This window comes from Podarcis vaucheri (genome assembly GCF_965113315.1).
Source record: "Podarcis vaucheri genome assembly, chromosome: 5".
Taxonomy (NCBI): Eukaryota; Metazoa; Chordata; class Lepidosauria; order Squamata; family Lacertidae; genus Podarcis; species Podarcis vaucheri.
The window spans coordinates 21,788,092-21,804,178 of NC_138763.1; the positions used below are offsets into that span (position 1 = coordinate 21,788,092).

At 41.3% G+C, this 16,087-nt stretch overlaps 1 protein-coding gene across 2 annotated transcripts in view; it reads right to left on the bottom strand.

The window, feature by feature from the left end:
• Positions 1–3,673: 3,673 nt before the first annotated feature.
• MFSD1 (major facilitator superfamily domain containing 1) overlaps positions 3,674–16,087 on the bottom strand; it is a 41,774-nt gene continuing 29,360 nt past the window's right edge. Inside the window, exon 17 of one of the 2 annotated variants that reach the window (XM_082224297.1) lies at positions 3,674–3,844. In XM_082224297.1, the coding sequence (XP_082080423.1) occupies positions 3,689–3,844 (156 nt within the window). In that variant the 3' untranslated portion in view covers positions 3,674–3,688. Of the gene's footprint in view, positions 3,845–14,500; positions 14,798–16,087 lie in introns of those variants that run through there. The other variant, XM_082224299.1, reaches the window with a different exon arrangement.

Here is a 16,087-nt window from a genome sequence, read left to right on the forward strand (position 1 = left end):
GACTAGCTGCATGGCAGGCAGGAGTCAAATATAGTTGGTTCAGTTCCAATGCCTAAGCCAATACCACTCACATCTGTAACCGATAAAGTTGTGGCCTTAATTATCCTATTAACTCAAAATATTGGTGTCAGTGTGTGTAGTGGTTAAGAGCGGTGGACTCATAATCTGGTGAACCAGGTTCGCTTCCCCGCTCCTCCACATGCAGCTGCTGGGTGACCTTGGGCTAGTCAGACTTCTCTGAAGTCTCTCAGCTCCACTCACCTCACAGAGTGTTTGTTGTTGGGGGATGAAGGGAAAGGAGACTGTGAGCCGCTTTGAGACTCCTTAAGGGGAGTGAAAGGCAGGATATCAAGTCCAAACTCTCGTCTTCTTCGTCTTCTTCAAGAAATGGGTGAGGTCTTGGGGCCTTGACATGCAACAAGTATCTCCAAATTCAAAACTCTCTATTTCCCAGTTTCATGCTACATACCACACAACCACTATCCAAACTATGCCCAACCTCTACCTAAACAGCACACACGCAGTTGTAACTACAACTCGTCATAATTTATGGAAGCTGAAAACTTTGAGTCATCTCATCCAATTCGCATCTGCCTTTGGAAGTGGTGTGTAACAATACAGAAAATGTATAAATCAGCAGTTGCTGGCTGTACATTGCTCAAGGACCAGCAAAGCCTGCTGAGAGAGAAACCGAGGAATTGCAAACTAGATCAGCATGGTGTCTATATATAATCAAATATTGATCACAAAGCTAGATATAGAAAAGTAGTGTTTACTGAGCATATGACCCTTTACCAGCTTTGTCAGATTCATAGAGGTTTAGACATAGCTTCCAGAACATTCTAGAAACCGCTTAGGGTATATTTGAAGGGGATGTTGGTGTCAGGAACAGAAATGCCTTATTTGTGTACCTGAAAATGAAATTATGAAGGAAAGTTGTAAATTATGGAGATAAAGTTACGAAGGGGAAACACCTCACTAAAAGATATTTACACCACTTTCTTCAATTGATGGAAATGTTACCAGGATACACCTTTAGGGCAGATCCACACATGGTTTCCCATAAAGAATTCTGAGAGCTGTACTTATCACTCACACAGAGTTACAATTCGCAGCACCCTTGACAAACTACTGTTCCATGGAATCTTTGGAGGAAGCCAATGTACACTGAACGTGTTTTGAATGCGTGGTATGGGATCTGCCCTTAAATTAACATCCCTGTATGGAACCCCCACTTTGAGTTTTCAGCTGTTAAGTACTGCATTACACAGAAAGTTGGTGTGTTTTGTTTAGTCTTTGAATCTTTGGCCAAGTAAATCAAGAAGGTATCTGAATTTTCTAAAAGCTGACGCAGTGATATTTTAAAACACTGTTTTGATAAGTTGATGTATCATAGAGACTTGAAAATATATGATCTCATTAAAAAAAAAACCGCTGGCACTTGGAAAGATCTCCAGTCGCCAATCACAACTTCTGGGTGGCTGTAATTTATAACTTTTGTCCCCAGAGCTAAGCCATTTAATCTGATAATCAGCATCAATCAAGGAATTTTATCGCCGTGTTTTGCAGTCTGAGCAGAAAACCTCTCTCTTGGGGACAAATTAGGCACCCCAGTGTGACACTTGCAAATAAATATTGTTCGCCATAACATTCGGTGCTATGATTCAGTTGGATCGATTCACTATAGAAATGCTTTTGAAGCAAGAAAGAAGTGTGTAACTACATGGGGGTGAAAGACACACAAAAAAGACACGTGGCGCGGTGGCATTTTGGTAGACTAGCAGGCCAGCTTTCTCAGCAGCTTAACAGCAACACACACTTTTGTTTATGCTTCTTCACTTGCCAGTTGAAAAATATTGTGCCCAAATATGCTTCATGATTGTCCATAACTCACCACTGATGCACGATCCTTATTACGCTGGCATGCAGACCCTTTCATTGGCTCAAAGGACTACAGCTTATTTGAGGTGGGGAGAGCCTCATTATGTGTCATAACACATTGTGACAAGCTACTTATTGCCGAAAACAAAACCAATACATCAGGCGTACTAAGGTAATATGCAATGATGTCCAATTTTCTGTTAATTTAGAAGCTCTTTCTAAACCCAGGCAACTACTGGAAAGTAGCTAAAGTAATCATTTTCCCATTCACAAGTCAAGGATCCCGTTAAGCCTTAAAAAGGTCTCTCTACAGGGCACAAAAAAGCAACATTGTAGAACTGCAGAAACACAGTTTTTCCTTTCCTTTATTCAAGAAATTACTTGTGCCTTCATGGACTGAAAAATTAGCTAACTAATCCAATCTTGTATGCAGAATTAATGCGTGTGAACCTCTATTCTTAATCCTCCCCACTATGGTAATGATCCTTTCTTGTGTCAGGATAGCATCCTCCATTGCACCTGAGGGCAGCAGGCTAGTTCAGCACATTTGACTGCCACAGCCTGCCTACCCAGCATCGGTCACCTGAAGTAGCCACCTCACCCTGCCTAATGTTAGGGCCGGCCCTGCAGTTAGTATCTCTGGTAGTAGGAGAATGTGAGAACTTCTATGTGACCTTGGAGAGAGGTTATCAGTTGGCATTTGGAGGGCTGGACCAGGTGTGGGTAATATTTGGCCCTCCAGATGTTCCTAGCTAGCTAGGCCTGATTGGATTTGAAGTTCTACAACATCTGGAGGGGCAGAGTTTCCCCACTCCTAGGCTAGATGCAATATAAGTAGTAAACAAACCAACCCCTGTGTTGCAAAATATGAGTCGGCAATATCAAAAGCAACACAATGGCCAGAAACAATAACAATGTGATCAACTTTATGGAATAATTCAAAACATCAGAACTAACAAACTGAAGTCTCTGAAAGTCGTTAAATGAATCACGGTGCCAGACTTTACCCGGCGGAGAGCAAGCTGTGAAGCTTTGTATAATCAGCAAATGTCGAATTCTGATGTCCAACTCTGAACTCTGCTGAACAGTGTTTCTGGATAACAACTACTGTTTCATTGAATTCTTCATCAGCCAATTAGTTCAACACTTGTAAGTAGAAAGATATGTAATTTCTTCATTAACTGAAAATAAAATATTCAAACAATGACCTGCACATTCATAACAACTTCAAATAGCGTAGAAATTATAAACTGTAACATAAAAAAGTTACATACCCAATCTTTTTTCGAACAGATATAATGAAAAATACTCTGAAACAGTCTCATGCTATCATGTAGTCACTGTTACTAACATCATTTTTTGAAAAATATATATAGCCAACCCCAGGTGATACTAATAACAAGGAGACCGAGTTTAAAGACACAGTACAAAGTAACAGCAAAGATACAGATAATCAAATAAGACAATTGAGGTCTAATTCAGAGTTAAGTCCCCTTGGATGAATAGTTTTAAACATAAAAATAAAATGGGTTTCTAGATGCAATATAAGGCAACTGCTTATGTTTAGCAACCAGTGCTCAAAGTGGGTTGGGAGAGCCTAACCATCCCACTTCTTTTCAATGGGCAAAATGGAGCCTGGCCTAATTTGAAATGAAACCATCCGACTTTTTCCTCTCCCAAATAAAATAATTCTACTTCCCCTTCCCGCCCTGCCCCCCATCTAACACTGTTTAGGAATCTTCATTTCTAGTTCACACCAGTGCCTCTGGTATAAGAAAAGTACTCTACATATATTCAAAAGCACAATTCAATTATAGACAATGCTTTTTCGTTCCTTCTCTTCCTTTCGCTGAAATTGCATGTCCTGCAGAAATATCTGAGATATTGAAGCCACACATTGCCCTACTCTTCTCTCGCCTTTGTTCCTCATATTCAGTCCATTGGCAAGCGCTGTCACATCTCCCTTTACAAAAATAAAAATAAAAAATTAAGCCCTTTTCCCTAAAAGCACTGGTCAATACTCTGAGCATGTGTTCCCCAGATTTCTGGGAGTTTCTGAAGATATGAATATCAGAAGAGTCTTGCTGGACCATCTACTCCAGCTTCCTCACAGCATCCCACCAGATGCCCACGTCATAAAGCATCTATATATGTAATGGACCAACGTATGAATTTGTCCCCAGTGTTTTCCTTTTGCCTTTCGCATGCAATTAATGGGGGAAAGTGCATTCATTCTTTTAACCTAATTGTGGCGTTCCAAGCCATAGCTGCTTGTACAGGGTATATCTCTTGAAATCCATCACCTGAGTATTGCCTAATAAAGTTTGTAAATGGCTTCCAAATGAGCAAAAATTACTTTTCCTAGCTCCGTAACAAACGTGCTTTCTATCCAAGAGGAGATTGGTTTTAGATCCTCCATTCATTCCTTTAATGATCAGCTAATTTGAATATCAAGTCCCAAGAGTGCCACTGTTTCGGTTCAGAGTAATGCAACATTTACAATGTTTTATTGACATGAGGGCTGTATAATTGCAGCTTCACGTATGCATTATACAAGAGTCAGCAAATTTAGGTGGATTAATAAAGATATCCATTAACTGTTGATCATGCAGGCTGATTGGGGTGTTTTTTTTCTCCAGACAAATCAACTTTCTGTTCACAGGAAGTCACTCACACACATATTCAATCTTTCCCACAGTAGTGGAGCTTTATATAAACGCTGAGAGGCTGCTTTAGAGATAAGTGTGTTGGACTTAGCCCAAGGAGACTCATGTTCAAATCCTTACTTAGTTATGGACCTGTCACTTGACCTGTGATATTAAATCATACATATGCGTATTCATGTCCTGTGCATATCTGTTCAAGTGGTTGTAAGAATGAAGCCCTTTACAGGTGCTGTGCCAGAATTATTGTTGTTGTTTAGCCAATGGTATCGGGCAGCTTCATGTGCGCTTTTATTTGTTGTTTAGTCGTTTAGTCGTGTCCGACTCTTCGTGACCCCATGGACCAGAGCACACCAGGCACTCCTGCCTTCCACTGCCTCCCATAGTTTGGTCAAACTCATGCTGGTAGCTTCGTCCCCTTCTCCTTGTGCCCTCAATCTTACTTTCAGCAGCAATACCAGTGCACAAATTGGTTGAAAGGTTCGTGGTAGGTTTGCCATACGTCAGGAAAATTCCTGACATGTTCTGGTTTTCGGGTGTAAAATTGGCGTCGGGGGGGGGGGAATTTTGCCGAATCAGTAAAATTTCTGGGAAAACCTGGATGTATGGCAACATGGTGGGAAAAGCAGAAGAAACCGCTCAAAAAGCTTAAAATCACTATTTTTGGGTTTTGTTTCCAAAAAAATGCTCAACAATTTTGGGGTCTCTCTACTTCCTGCACACTTTGTGGGTGTCAAGAATTTTACATTTCGAAATATGGCAACCCTAATTTTGGGTAAGTTAGCATGTTAGTTCTATTTAGAGCAGACCTACTGAAATTAACAGATGTGGCTAACATGGATCCATCAGTTTCAATGGACCTACTGTCAGTGCAACTTAGCTAGAGATGACCCTTAAAATAATATCTTAAAATATCAATATAATGGAAAAGGTGGGGGGAAGGTAATGGAGAGCAAATTAGAAATAACAAGATATCCACATATAAAAAATGGCACTGTAAACAATTGGCTAGTTTGGAGTTATTTGGGATTCATTATTTAAGACACACCGAACCCTTTCTATATTCTTTGTACTAAGTAATTCCCCAAATGAATATAGTACCCTCAGACAGTTTTCTCCTTGCAAGTTTGATTTATTACTTACACCATTAACCCACTTCCCTCTTTCAAGTTATCATATGAAGGGTCCTTTCATAAGCCCAAGACTGACTTTTCTCTCCATACAGAATTTTATTCATCGACCAACCTTGTTTTCAACAGCACAAAGCACATTCGAGAACAAATTCCACCCAATTCTCTCCCAGCTAACAGTTCAAATGGAAAGCAGTGCAGCTTGCAAAACCAAGGCAGCCCGAGTCTTTCTTGAAAGCACTTTTAGAGACTCTGCTTCTGGGTTCTGCAGAGGCAACAAGACGACCACTGTGGGGAAAGTATAAGATTGATCGAAGTTTGGTCTGATCCAACAGGGCTCTCATGTTCTCAGGTTATCTTTGTACTCTTTCAGTATTTTGCAAGGCACCTTGAGGGCTGTTTGAAGCCACCTGCCAGGATAGAAGTCTACTATATTTTTAAAAAATAATTAAGTCATTCCCAGTGTTCTGGGCTTGCCTCCTCCCAAGTTCTGAATCATGCCAAAATGCAAATAGGGTTTCTCAGAAAGCAGATCCTATTTACATTTATACACTTGAGCTGTAAATGTGGTATGCTTACAGTTTTAATTCGGGTGTGTGTGTGTGCCAATGTAGAGAATCTGCAGGAACATTGAACGAGGTTGTCTGAAGACAATGACTGCATGATAGTCTCTTCAGGCAATATCCCTCTTTGAACAAGCTAGAATTTCAATATCAGCTTGAGCTGAGCACAGAATAAAAAGACTTTGGAACTTCACAGATGGAAGAAACACCCCCCAGGTCTTCATAATGGGCAAATAAATCCCTGGGGTCTGGAGCTAAAGGCACTGATTTGTACTTATGGGGAAGAAATCCATAAAGACCTTAGAAAAGATATATATATAAAACACCAAAGCAGAGATGCTGGCATTTTTGATGGCACAGAATTGAGGTAACAAGGCCTGCATATCACAATTTTACCACATTTGAAATATGGCCTGACATTCAAATTTTTGCTAGCTACAGAATTCCGAGGAAGTTTTGCACCTGTAAATTATTGTGATACACTATTTTCAACAAAGTGAGAGAGTACATACATCTGTGCTTTGCTTGGATCTGAGAAGCTCCCCTAGATTCCTTATTGAATGTAAAATATATTTCACATACAACCAAGAGACATTGAGGCCACGGGTTATGCAGTAGTATCTCTATACAAACCTTCAGAAAGATTTTCACACTGAACAGAAGGAAAAAGGTTAAATCCAGGCTGTATTTTCAATGGTTTTAAAAATGTTTGCTCCTCTCATAAAACTTAGCATGTATATATCAGCAGCAACAATGAGGTATTCTTCTTGAGTCAGCTTTAAAATAATGTTGACATTGCAGTCAATACGTTATGGATTGCCATATTTATGTCAGAACGTATTGGCACAAGAATACATCAATAATATAAAATATTTAAGGATAAGTCTTAACTTTAAATTAAACCTTACGATTCCACGTTCCTTTCTTCATCTTTTTCGCTCTGCTGATCTTAAATGACAGGTTCCGCAGGTAATGATTTTAACATCTTTCTCTTTTTTGTCAGCAACTAAAACTACTATTTTTAAATAAGTCTCTGCAGAGGAAAACTGGAAGTCAGATCTTGGCTAGCTGATTCTATACATCTGTAATAAATGCCTATATTTGCACCTGAATTTGCAGCTAAAGAATTGTATCCAATGGTGTATACACACACACACACACACACACACACACACACACACACGGTTACTGGTTCTCTGCATTAGACAAGCAAGAATGTCAATACCGTACTTTTTTTACTTTAGAATAAGGTTAAAAATCTGGGGCATCTTATACACGGATAGTGCATATGCCCATTTTCTAAATTTGGGGTCCCCAAAAGTAGGGGGCGTCTTATACATGGAGGCATCTTATACACGAAAAAATACGGTACCCTTCAGAATCAAAACAAAGTTCCATTAGGCACAAATTAGAACGGCATTAAGCAGATCATTCCTAGTTGGTCCCAAGAATCTTAATGCAACACTAGTGCATCTGAATTACCAGGCATGTTGATAGATTCAACCTTCATAAAGCCCTCTCATCCCTTTAGGTCATCAGTCCAGCAGGCTAATCCCTGTAACTACCTACTCACATGAATGGTCTACTTATGTCAACTAAACATCTTAGGTTAATAAATATATGTAGCAGTATAGCTTCTCTTCTGCAAATAGGAAAATCACAACTTGGAACTAATGATCTTTTGAGAGTTTCATCTTTCTACTTTACTCTGGCCACATGCATGAGCAGCCATGGATTATCCAGTGACAGCAATGTCTACACAGGCTATAAAATGATAGCCATGTTGTCTCTTGTGATAGTAAATTCTAAGTTATTCATGCATTGTGCAAAAATCATTTCCTTTGTCTGCCCTTAACTACTTCCAATCAATTGCACTGGACAACCCAAAGTATGAGAATGGAGGGGGGGATCTCTTATCTACTCCATTTGTAATTGCATAATCTTCTGTCACATACTCCTTGACCTTAGTCAACTTTTCTCTAAGCTAAAAGCTTCAGCTTTTTTTGTTACTTCTCATAGGTAAGGTTTGTCATATTTCAAAAGGTGAAAATCCAGGGACAAAAATTGTTGAGGTTTTTTGCCCAATATGAAAACTGTGAGGTTGCCATATGTCCAGACACAGTTTAGCTCTATGGAAAAAAACTTCTGGATTGTGGTGACAAAGTAACAAATAATGAAAAGTGTCAGAAGATGGCGGCTCAGCAGGGAGTTGCATAAAGGGGCTCTGCATTGTTCCTCCAAGAAAGGTTTTATCAGCTGTTTTTAAAGTGTTTTAAAAAACCTTATCCATCTGTAATTTGGATGTCTTTCTGGGACTCGGAACCTTGTCTGAACTGTTTATCTCCTCTAGAAAGCAATCCAAACATGGCTGCAGAGATGTGATAGCTTGACTTATTTAATAATAGTTTGGTTCAGACATAGCAGACAATGAGCCAATGGCTCATCAACCCGATAACAAGCCACAGGCCCGCATGCTCCCTGCTACCATCCTGTGCCCACTTTGGTTCTTCTGTCCCCGCTTGTTTCCTTTAACGTCGGAATGAGGAAATTGCAGTTTCCTCGTTCCTCATTGGATCGATCATATTCCAGCTTGTAAGCAGTGGTTAAGCTAGTGTCATGTGTGCGTGCAGGAGCCAGGCCCTGTGAACAGTGAACAATAGGACTTTGCAGGACTGGGGCCTTCCTAAGTTTGTTCTGAAGAGGCAAGGCGCATCCTCACAGGTGAGGCCGATTGGTAACTCACAGCACCTGGTGGCAAGAGAAGGGAAGGGATATAAGGTCAGCATTTCCCTTCGGCTCTTTGCCACAGCAACATGCTTCCTGCCTTGGGCTTCTTGCTTCCTGATCCTTGAACCTCAACTTCTTGACTCCCTTCTTCTTGATCCTCAGATCCCTGACTTCCTGACTCCTTGCTTCTTGATCCTCGGACCCTTGCCTTTGTGATTCCTTGCTTTCTGACCCTCGGACTCTTGGCTTCCTGGCTTCTGGACCCCCGATCCTGTTCCCACCCCGCCATCTTGCCCCTGATCCTGACGTCCCCTGCAGGGACTTCAATCGCCCGTGAACCAGACTGTGACAGCTAGTTTCTCAGTTAAAATGGCACAGGGAGCTGAGCACATGAGCAAGAAAGGCCCCTAAGTGCATTGTTTGTCTCAGGCTCATAAACCATGGTTTATCGTGACTTTATTGAGACAGTAATTGTTGTTTTATTTTTAACTCCCCTCCTAATAATTCCTAGCATTGTACTTACCCTTTTCAATAAACCGATGCTCATCACAAGCTGCCCATTAGGACCCCAAGATCTGTTTCTTGGATAGTCGCAGCTAATTGGCAGCCCATCAGCATATATACCTTAAGTTGGTAATGTATTCTAAAAGTTGTTGTTGTTGTTTAGTCGTTTAGTCGTGTCCGACTCTTCGTGACCCCATGGACCAGAGCACGCCAGGCACTCCTGTCTTATACTGCCTCCCGCAGTTTGGTCAAACTCATGCTGGTGGCTTCGAGAACACTGTCCAACCATCTCATCCTCTGTCGTCCCCTTCTCCTTGTGCCCTCCATCTTTCCCAACATCAGGGTTTTTTCCAGGGAGTCTTCTCTTCTCATGAGGTGGCCAAAGTATTGGAGCCTCAGCTTCAGGATCTGTCCTTCCAGGGAGCACTCAGGGCTGATTTCCTTAAGAATGGATAGGTTTGATTTTCTTGCAGTCCATGGGCACCATAATTCAAAAGCATCAATTCTTCGGCAATCGGCCTTCTTTATGGTCCAGCTCTCACTTCCATACATCACTACTGGGAAAACCATAGCTTTAACTATACGGACCTTTGTCAACAAGGTGATGTCTCAAAAGTAGTAGCCATGAAAACGTATCTAGGAAATGGGTCATAACCACCACTTCTGCAAGCCACACAACTGCTACTGTCTACCTAGGAGACCACTTCCTACTTCTGTTAAAGTGGACTTTGGTCTTCATAAATTTTGGCCATGATAGATTTGTTAAGTTTTAAGTTGGTTTTCCTACAACAGACTATACAAACTCTGTCCCAGCTAAACTGCCATTACCGAGGCCTTTCCCATAATACAGTCTTATCTCATGATATTACATCCAGTCCACTTGTCTATTGGTTGCATCCATCAGCTGTATTATTTGGGCAATCAGTAAGGCCTTTGAGGAATGGAACATCGAGTCACATGTCTGGGCAGTATCAGTACCTAAGACAATTAAATCCTGATCTAATTGACTGCAGCTCTGGGACAATCTGACAATAATGAGTCAATCAGCAGCCTCATTGATTTCACTGGCATTACTCATGCCGGTAACATTACATGCCCAAAATACCTTTTCAGAATTGGGTCAATATAGTAAGGGTCCCTTGCTTGTCAGGAAAGCTTCAGTTTGAATTGCCCAGGCAGGGCAAATGCAAAGTAGTAGCTAACTGGCTTCCCCGTTGCTGACATTAACAGCTGCATAATAGCTCCATGAGCAAGCTTTGTAAACATGTAAACAGCACAATTAATTGCAGTGATTATGCTCTTAGAAAAATAGAGCATTTCAGTAATTTGGAGCACATTATAGCTTCGTGTTTACAGAACTCCAGGCACATCGGAAAATTAAATATATTTAATTTAGGCTTCAATTGTCTCCTCTTCAAGAAAACGTAAGGCAACAAAATCTTGCACACACAGTCAATTCCATAATCTGGCAAGTCAAACTGAGGGCAGGACGGCATGCATGTAATCTTCCTGAGGGGGGAAGATATTTTAGGCCTCAACCCCTCAAAGAGGACTGTGGTTTCTTTACATGCAGTGAGTGTGATCAGTCCCAGTGTCACAATTTGTATCCCAGTAGGATATCATATGCTGAATGAGCAATGAGAGTGGCTCTGTGTCTTGCTTCACATAGGTGTGTTCTCCATTGGAAAGTTGTACTGTCCAACTCTTGTTTAAAGATAAACAAGCACAATAAGGGAGATCACAGGGGCAGCCAGCTGCTGGACAGCAGACTGAGCAGGCACACAGGTTGCCTGGCCACAGTCTTACTCATCAATATATATTTTGCATTTTTATTTCAATTGCAGTAATTATTTCTAAATGCTGGATCAACAATACATCTTAAGGAGCACACACAACTCTTATGGAAATCTGTCATCCGTGGTATGCCCCACAGAGGACCTTAAGGTCCTTTAACAGCAACACACTAGAGGTCCTGGACCCTAAGGAAGTCAGATTAGCCTCAACCAGAGCCAGGGCCTTTTCAACACTGGCTCCAGCCTGGTGGAACGCTCTGTCTCATGAGACCAGGGCCCTGCAGGGTCTGTAAGACAGAGTTGTTCCACCTGGCCTTTGGCTTGGATTCAACTTGATCGCCTTCCCCTATTTTCTTTTTCCTTTCTCCCTCTGTGATGGAACTCTTATTTGGGGACTTCCCTGGCTTTTTTCTGGCCCACGTAGGACCAGTCTGGATAGTTGGCCTTGGTGAAGATTTGACGTTTTCATCCCTAAAAAGTTTTTGATTTGAGTTTCTACTGAAATGAGGCTGCATTTTAATGTTGTATTTTAATCTTACATTTAAAGACTATCCAACACACAATTGAAGTTCATAGTTTGCTATGACTGTTGGGAATTGTAGATCTGTGAGGGGGGAAATGAGTCTCCAGGACTCTTTAGGGGGAAGTCATGTGTTTTACATGAACACTGGATGTGCTTAAAATATATGGTGTGCTCCTACCCTTCACGTCCACTCTGTCAGTCGCTAGTTTTATTTCTCTCCTACATCTACCTTTTCCAGCCATCCCATCCAGCTTTCAGGGTCGTCCCCTTTTGACCATCAGTCAGCATCTGTAGGCACTGAGCACGCTCACTCCTCGCTAGGGTATTGGGCAGGGTCCTTCATTAGTTTTTCTTTTTCAAATGGCTGCATCCAACACTACCGTTTAACTCCAGCAGCAAGCTGTGCAGTGGATTCCCCCATTCTCTAGCCCTAGAACCCCCTCAAAATCTGCTGGGGGGGGGCCTGCAGGCATTGGAAAGGCAAGAGCAGAAATCATTCTATTTGTGACTTAAAGGCTAATTCTGTTATTTGTCAGCCAACCAAGGGGTGTTGGGTGGAGGTGAAGCTAGTGACCAAGCAGAGACCAAGCATGGTCTTCATTGAGGTAGCTCTGCGGGAGTCTTTCCCTCCATATGATTGGCTGAACAAACAAGGTCTGAAGCAGGAAATGCAAAAGCTCTCTGTTCCTTTGTCCTCAAACTGCACACTGGTTTTTCTTCCATTTGCTCAGTAAAGTGTTATCAGGGCTTTTCTCTCTGGCTCTGTTAATAGAAGCACCCTCAGGAGTAGATGGGAACACAGGGAAGGTAAAGGGAAGTCCTTTTGTGGCATTGGCTAGAAATGTTAGATGTTTTATTATGTTTTTCTATTCTGCTGGAAGCTGCCCAGAATGGCTGGGGAAACCTAGCCAGATGGGCGGTGTACAAATAATAAAATTATTGTTATTATAACCCCCAAACTTTTGCATTTCTTCAGATTCCCCCAAATATGCTGCTACCTCTGTCTTGTCCAAAGCTGTTGCCACTCTGACTGCATAAACAAAAACAATAGGAGAACTGAGTCAGAATTTAAAATTAGAAGGATTTGGGTTGATCAGAAATGGCTGGGCCAACTTGAGATTTTAGTCCTATGGCAATTTATCCCATGCTTAGTGAAAAGATTTAAGTAGTGGTGTCATTAAATGAAGGGGACTTATTCATAGGCGGGTTTTGCTTTACTGAATGAAAGGCTCCCACACGTTGACTTTTTAAAAAACTGGTTGTACTCTCTCAGGGGAAAGATGTTGCCAAATTTGGCTTGAGCTAACTCTTGATAATGTGGAAATTAAGTGATGCTATGAAGTGAATCCAAGAGATGTGCTCTACTTCAGTGATTACATCTACAGGAGTTGTCATTATTTATATAGACTGTCACTTTTCTGTATGAAATAGTGGGGGGGGGGGGGTTTCATTGATTTGTATTAATAGGATACTGGTGACATCTAGTGGCTTAATAACGTATCTCCAGTGTGAGTAACTCTGGGATTTCACTTCTGAAATGTAAAATAACATCGCAGTTCTCCACAGGCTTATTAAAGGTTCCAATCTAGCAACACTCTTAGGACAAGCCATGGGACCAAGTGCACGTCAACAAATGTTTCCACCAGAACTGAGTCTCTAGGCTATACTCCAAAATACACTGAAATGGAAAATCGGTAATGGGGATCAGTGGCTAAGCTATGCTCTAAGAAGCCCTCCAGTCAAGTAGAACTTCATTATTCTGGAGGCATGCAAGCATTTCAGTGCTAAACCAGCAGGATGAGCCCATGAGAAAGACCCATGCAGTCAGCCACGTTCAAGCAATCGTGCTACTCATACGCACTGCAGCCTCAAGCAATAACACCATGTGGGAATGTGGTTCTTGCAGCTGTGGGTATGAACAAGGGGTTTGGGTTGGGGTAAAAATAAAACCAGATGCTGCTTGAAGACTTGCTAAAACTGCTAGTGTATAGAATCTTTAATCTGCAAATAAATACAGCATGCTCCCTGTTATACACCCCACAGCCCTGGGAGTGCTCATAGGGGAGCTGTGCCTGCAGGAAGAACTGTGAGGGGAGAGACTCAATCAGGCAAGGCCTCTTTCCACCTGCCTTGCCACACCCTCCAGTCTCTGCTTCTCAGTTTGTGTTGTATTATTTTATGCACTGTGACCCGCCGTTTTTTTACCGATTATAATTTAGAAATTATTTATTATAATTGTTAAGAGTGGATTTCTGTTTATTTTTTATATGCCGGTATTTAATATTATTCTATACTATTCTAATGGATTGTTGAATATTACTTTATTTGATATAAGTTGCTTGTTTTAAAGTTATGTCTTCTTATCACGTTTTTGTATTGGATTAGATTGTTACAAGGTGTATATTCTTTGTTTCTTCAGCTTGTAAACCGCCTTGGGTATTGTAAAATAGAAAGACGGTATACAAATTAAAAGGGAAAGGAAAGGAAAGGAAAACACTACACAGGTCCTAACAACCAATTTGGTTTTGTCGACAAAAATGCTGGCAAGGGAATCCAGAAAGTATTTCATGATGATTCAGACTCTCAGAAGTGACCACTGGAAAACATTGATCCACAGGTTGACAGATGAGGCAGTGCACTCGCTTTCAATCTCTGGGATTATTGAAACAACTTTGAGGCGACTCTCACGAGGGTGTCGGAAACAGAGTATGCAGTATCGATTTCCATTACAGTCTTTATTGTGCAACCATCTATTTGGTAAGTAGGGTATTAAACAGCAGATAACAACACTGGTGTTTTCTGAAAAGCCAGTGCTAAAGCATTCTTTATGGTCCTACATCTGGTATTCAGGTACCATATTATTTATAGGGCTCCCCAACACTTTCGCTGGATGGTGGACTCTTTATTTTTAACTGCAATCGGCAGAAACTCAGAAGAGGAAATGCTTGCAGTTGTAATGGTGGAAAATGTTTCAGCTGATGGATTTTGCTCCTGCCATGAAAGGTATAACCTACTAGGAAGAGGAGTAGTTAATCCTGGTTAAATGTTGGTGTTATAGTTAATATTCCAGCTCCAGCCTATGATGGCTTAATTGATTTCCCCCACAATTCATTCCATGCTATGAGTTGAAGTATTTCCGGGGTGGGGGAGAGAGATTTTAAAAACTTATTTGAAGTGGGATGCAGATTTAACATCTTTTCTTTCCTGGATGAATAGAAATCTTACTCCCTGCAGTCTCACACAAGGGACCTGCTGGTTAAATATCAAAAACTTGTTTCACGAACTTCCCTAATTAGATGTGAATACTGCAAAGATGTGGAAAGGAAGCGGGAAAGCAAAAATATGCAAAGCGTTCCCTAGATTGTACATGAAGCCTGATAAATATCTCCTTAGGCTGCAACAAACACCTACCTCTGCGCCACAAAAAAGACCTCCCCAATGCAGGACCACTATGTAAGCCTATTTATAGACCAAGAAGCACCTCCACCTGGGGTTATCAAACCAACTCTTTGTTCTTTACAACCCAAGCAGCAGCTTGAGTTACACCACATATTCACCCTCCTGCTTCAAAATAAGCAAAAAAAAAAGCCCATCTTGATTATCAAGAAAGGCTTTGTGCAAATAGTGATCATTATCCTGGCCTCCCATACAAACGACTGTGGTCTGCTGGCTAAAAACCAAATACTGCCCCTCAGTGTCTTCCATTTTTATACCAATTTATTTGCCAGTGTATATTTTTGCAAACCACTTTCGGAAGCTGATTTTTTTTTAAAGCACTCTATATAATTTCTGTTGAGTAAACAAAACAAAGATTTGAGGAGTGGCGTAGCGTGGGTTGCCAGTGCCCAAGGCCATGCATTGGTGGTGAGTGGGAGGGAGGGAAATAGAGGAGAATACACATGTGTATTCAACAGCCTAACGGTGTCCACGACACCCAGTTGCAGAGATAAGAAAAGAAGAGTAATTCCATTGTCTGGAGAAGTAGCTTCCTGGTTCACATGGAGAAACCTTTTTTAAAAAAATAAATAAATAAAGGATACAGGATATTCTCTCACAAAAATATATTAACTTTTGTCCCATGCAGAAAAAGAGGTGTTCTCCTAGCTCTTCACTGGCTGGCTCCATGCCTCTGCATTCAGCAAAGCTCTGAATGGAAAATAGCTGTACTCTTGCAACTCCTTCATGCGATCAGGCCTTCCCAAAAGCTGAAGTGAGTGAAGCTGGCTTCTTCTTCTTCAGAATGTATGGTGCACTCTTGTCAGTCAACATTAACCATCCTGAGCAAAATGGGCCAACTGTCTGA